The sequence below is a fragment of the Myzus persicae genome, unplaced genomic scaffold (genome assembly GCF_001856785.1).
Source record: "Myzus persicae strain clone G006 unplaced genomic scaffold, MPER_G0061.0, whole genome shotgun sequence".
In the NCBI taxonomy this organism is placed as follows: Eukaryota; Metazoa; Arthropoda; class Insecta; order Hemiptera; family Aphididae; genus Myzus; species Myzus persicae.
This window is the reverse complement of record NW_019103566.1, coordinates 1-1,303: the sequence shown is the minus strand read 5'-3', so window position 1 is coordinate 1,303 and position 1,303 is coordinate 1. Positions and strand designations below refer to the sequence as shown.

Here is a 1,303-nt window from a genome sequence, read left to right as displayed (position 1 = left end):
TTTATGCCATGCAGCGCGCTTATAATATAATAATAATATGTTTAATGAACTAAAATATTCGCACCATCATTCACCGGAGCATATAGTCATTTAAGTCGTACATATGTATATATATATATATAGGTAGATTGTACAAACGCTGCAGGTATCTATGTGCCCACTGCACCTATGTACCTATACCAGTGCCGTAGCCAGAATATTTTTTTTGGGGGGGCACCTCAAATTTTGTAACAATAGTTTTTTTACTGCACATATACTTTTTTTATGACTACTATTATATTAACAAACTATGGTTCCATTGATTCCCATACATTTAACATAACAATGTATAAATAATATTGTAATTGTAAAATGTTAACCATATATTAATGCATTAGTTAGTATACCTATATAAGTATATTAATAACATTATATCAATTGTATGTTTTGTAAACACAACATTTTGTTTTTTGTGGAAATATTATTTCTATTTACTAACAAGAATACAAGTTCATAACTTTTAACTTTTATAAAACATATTATATAAAACTAGTCTTAGTTGATAGAAAGGGGATAGTTAAAAATAAAGGAGATTGTGATGAACCTGAAAAAATATGTTAAATGATTAAAAACTCAACAAAATATTTCTTTATTTTATAATATAACAAATAGATTAAAAAAAAATGTAAATATTAAAAATAACAAATTATTCTTTGATATTATAATAAAGTAGTAACAATGACCAACTGATAAAATAAAATAACAACTTAGTTTTAAAATAAATTATCTACAGACATAATTTTTTTTAAATTATATTAGGTATCTACTATCTTGTATCTACTTACCTACTTATAATTTAAAATCTAGACGTCTCTCTTTTTTGTTTGCAAAAACATCAATTAATGAGTCTATGTCTAAATCTATATCTCTATGTACATTGAGTAGTGCTAGTCCATTAAGTCTATTTTCACTAGTTGAATTTCTCAAATAAGTTTTTATACGCTTAAGAGTTGAAAAACTTCTTTCAACTGAAGCTGTAGTAACTGGCAATATTGAGAAAATTTTCAACATTGTATATATATTAGGAAAAATTTCTTCTGGGCAATTTAATAATGTATCAAGGGAGTTGGTTGGAATGACTGTTTCTGTTTCCCACTTCATTTGCCATAATTCAAACTCTCCCTTTAAGGTTGAATTATAGGAATCTATATTTAAATCATCTTTATAAAATTCTAAAGAGGTTTGTAAATCATCAAATATTTTATTTTTTATTTTAGATGGTAATAAACAAGAAAGTGAAGATATTAAATTAGAATTTGAATTA

At 24.9% G+C, this 1,303-nt stretch overlaps 1 protein-coding gene across 1 annotated transcript; it reads right to left on the bottom strand.

The window, feature by feature from the left end:
• Positions 1 to 828: 828 nt before the first annotated feature.
• LOC111034780 (52 kDa repressor of the inhibitor of the protein kinase-like) lies at positions 829 to 1,211 on the bottom strand (the record flags this gene model as incomplete). Its single annotated transcript, XM_022316141.1, has 1 exon — positions 829 to 1,211. A coding segment is annotated over one exon (383 nt), but the record flags the coding sequence as incomplete, so codon positions are not given.
• Positions 1,212 to 1,303: the final 92 nt, after the last annotated feature.